This window comes from Fulmarus glacialis, unplaced genomic scaffold, assembly GCF_000690835.1.
Source record: "Fulmarus glacialis isolate BGI_N327 unplaced genomic scaffold, ASM69083v1 scaffold16691, whole genome shotgun sequence".
NCBI lineage: Eukaryota > Metazoa > Chordata > Aves > Procellariiformes > Procellariidae > Fulmarus > Fulmarus glacialis.
Window position 1 is genome coordinate 53,412 of NW_009191055.1, and position 1,606 is coordinate 55,017.

Consider the following 1,606-nt stretch of genomic DNA (forward strand, 5'->3'; position numbering starts at 1 on the left):
CCGTGGGTGACCCGGCCTGCCGCGGGGCCCCAGCCGAGGGAGCGCAGCAGGCAGATGGTGCCTGGCCTCCCTTGGCAGCACTGCCGTCTGTCCCCGCAGCCGGGGCTCCTGGAGCCCACGTCATGTCTGATCCGAGTGTCCAAGAGCGCACCGACCTTGGGGATCGCCATCGAGGGTGGAGCAAACACGCGGCAGCCGCTGCCCCGCATCGTCACCATCCAGGTAGGCTGAGAATGGGAAGAACTCAATGCACATCCTGTACCTCTCCTCCCTGGATATCAGGAAAGTCCCTCAGCCACAGCCCAAGTACAGCGGCAGCCCTGCCCCAAGGGGGAATTTTGGAGGTGTGCTTCCCTCCTGCTGATCCCTAGATCAGCTAGGCAGCCCTGCATCTCCCTAGACATCGGAGGCATCATTCTGCTGTGGGGAGTTCGCTGAGGATTGCATTCATGTCCCGTGGATGATCCCATACCATAAAGCACGTCCTGGGACTCAAGGGTTTACCACAGACATTTCAGAGAGGGTCTGGGCAGTCCCAAAAGCTTGGCTGGTGTCTCCAGATGTCTGGAAACTCCCTTTTTCTGCTCAGATAGAGGGTTGGGGAGGGAGAATGGTGGATGATAGCTGGGGAACTGAGCCCTTGGGAGCTGTCTCCCCATACCGTTTCCTCTGCTGTTTACTTGGGGCAAAATTCAAATTACAGCAAAAGAAAAGCAGAGCTGACTGCGCCTTGGTTATTCTTGGCCACCCCAGCTGGCGCTGCGCTCCAGGAGCAAGCAGGAGGGAAGCCAAATTCATCCCCTCTTTCCGAAAAGTGAAATGTTTCATTTCCATCGTGTTCACCCTGAACCGCCTGTATTTCACCCCTGGGTTGAGCCAGGGGGTGGCGGGAGCATGAGTTGACCAACTCTCTCCCGCAGCGCGGAGGCTCGGCACACAACTGTGGGAAGCTGAAGGTGGGCCACGTCATTTTGGAAGTGAACGGCACGGGGCTACGGGGCAAAGAGCATCGGGAAGCCGCCCGTATCATCGCTGAAGCCTTTAAGCTGAAGGAAAAGGACTACATTGATTTCTTGGTCACAGAATTCAACATTGCCCTTTAGGAACCCGAATGGGTTTTGGGAGGGTGGCTTGGGTCGGGGAGCACCTGAATGGGGATGAAAGGCAGCACCGAGGTGTGAAAGCAGCATCCCACCATGCAGAGCCCTTACCCACACGTACAGACACCCCCAGCTTGTCCCCAAATGTCGTGTCCCCCCCACACTGCAGACTCTCGCTGCCTGGGTAGGGCAGGCTGAGAACAGGCAGAAATCAGTGCACATCCTTTAAAGTCTTCATCCCTGTCCTCTCTGGGGTGGGGGGGCTGCCCTTCGGGGACACCCTCTCCCCCCTCGGCCAGGCTGGGGAGCAGGGCAGGAGGACGGCGGAGGTCTGGGTGTCCCCGCTGTCATTTGAGTGCCACACGCAGAGCAAGGTGGGCCTGTGGCTCAGGCTGGAGGGTTTTTCGGGTGGTCGCTGCTCCCTCGGGTGCTCGCCTCCGTGCCCAAGGCGGGTGGCACAGGCCACGGGTGGGGATGCGGAGAGAGCAACCGGAGGCCTTGTAAAT

General features: G+C 59.3%; 1 protein-coding gene across 1 annotated transcript in view; it reads left to right on the top strand.

Annotated features, from left to right (window-relative positions):
- Positions 1–1,103, top strand: part of DFNB31 (deafness, autosomal recessive 31) — a gene marked incomplete at its 5' end in the record, with an annotated part of 37,999 nt that extends 36,896 nt beyond the window's left edge. Inside the window, 2 exons of the mRNA XM_009586552.1 lie at positions 100–222; positions 921–1,103. Coding sequence (XP_009584847.1) covers positions 100–222; positions 921–1,103 — 306 coding nt within the window. The remainder of the gene's footprint in view (positions 1–99; positions 223–920) is intronic.
- Between the last annotated feature and the right edge of the window lie 503 nt (positions 1,104–1,606).